Genomic DNA, 906 nt, shown 5'->3' with positions numbered 1-906 from the left:
AGCGCACCTAATCAAACAAACTATTTAAATTAACTATTTTTTTAGAGTTCCGGTTTGTTTTACAATAGTTCTAGAGTTCTATATCATATATAACAATAGTTCTAAAGAAATAGTTGATTTTACTGATTAAGTGACCGTGTAGGAAAAATTGACTACTTGACGAAGAGTAGGCCATTAAAATTTAATCCGCTTATACCCCGATATACTGTGTAACCTATCATTGCAGCTACTGCGAGACGATCGTCTGCTACGTCTACGGAGCACTAGTCGAGAAAATTTGACGGAAGCGGGACGCCAAGCTCGCGGAGAATATCTCCACGTACCGCATCACATCGCCAGGACCACGTTGGATGTTCGAAACCGTAGGTAGAATATTTACGGTTCCATTCTCCGAATTGATATAATATTGGAAAAGGTCGGCGCGTAGAGAACGTGAAAAAAAAGAGCGCGCGCGCGCGCGCGAGAGAGAGAGAGAGAGAAAGAGAGAGAAAGAGAGAGAAATCTGCATTCTCAAGCGAGTTTCGAGGGCTCGCGAATTCAGACTACAGAATTTAGTCGAGCTTGATTAAGGATCAGTGAGCGCGACGTAGGGAAGGAACACTTCGACGACGCGTTATAACGTCAGAAAACTTTCTGACATTGACGCCACGTATTATTATACGTTATGGCACGTACGATCACGACCGCGACGGCACCTCAGTGCACAAACTTGAATCGAAGTGCGCGCTCCCGAAGAAAGCTAAATTAGTTCCTTCACAGCCTGGATTTCTCATGATGTTATTGCGAACTGGCGCGAGTTAAATGGTTCAAGGCGCTCCGCCACGAAACTAATAAATGACACGAATAATTGCCATTTCACGTTGACTTGCTAATTTATGAAAATTAGGTACAAATCCGTATGTTCCA

At 43.3% G+C, this 906-nt stretch overlaps 1 protein-coding gene across 2 annotated transcripts in view; it reads left to right on the top strand.

Moving 5' to 3' along the window:
* Positions 1–906, top strand: part of LOC116848298 (prominin-1-A) — a 33974-nt gene that overhangs the window by 21609 nt on the left and 11459 nt on the right. For both annotated transcript variants that reach the window (XM_032824219.1, XM_032824218.1), the window contains one exon: positions 227–362. In XM_032824219.1, coding sequence (XP_032680110.1) covers positions 227–362 — 136 coding nt within the window. The remainder of the gene's footprint in view (positions 1–226; positions 363–906) is intronic.

This window comes from Odontomachus brunneus, unplaced genomic scaffold, assembly GCF_010583005.1.
Source record: "Odontomachus brunneus isolate Ranch 3 - 2012 unplaced genomic scaffold, Obru_v1 Obru_scaffold_092, whole genome shotgun sequence".
In the NCBI taxonomy this organism is placed as follows: domain Eukaryota; kingdom Metazoa; phylum Arthropoda; class Insecta; order Hymenoptera; family Formicidae; genus Odontomachus; species Odontomachus brunneus.
The sequence above is the reverse complement of the archived record's forward strand: the minus strand, read 5'-3'. Positions and strand labels throughout refer to the sequence as shown.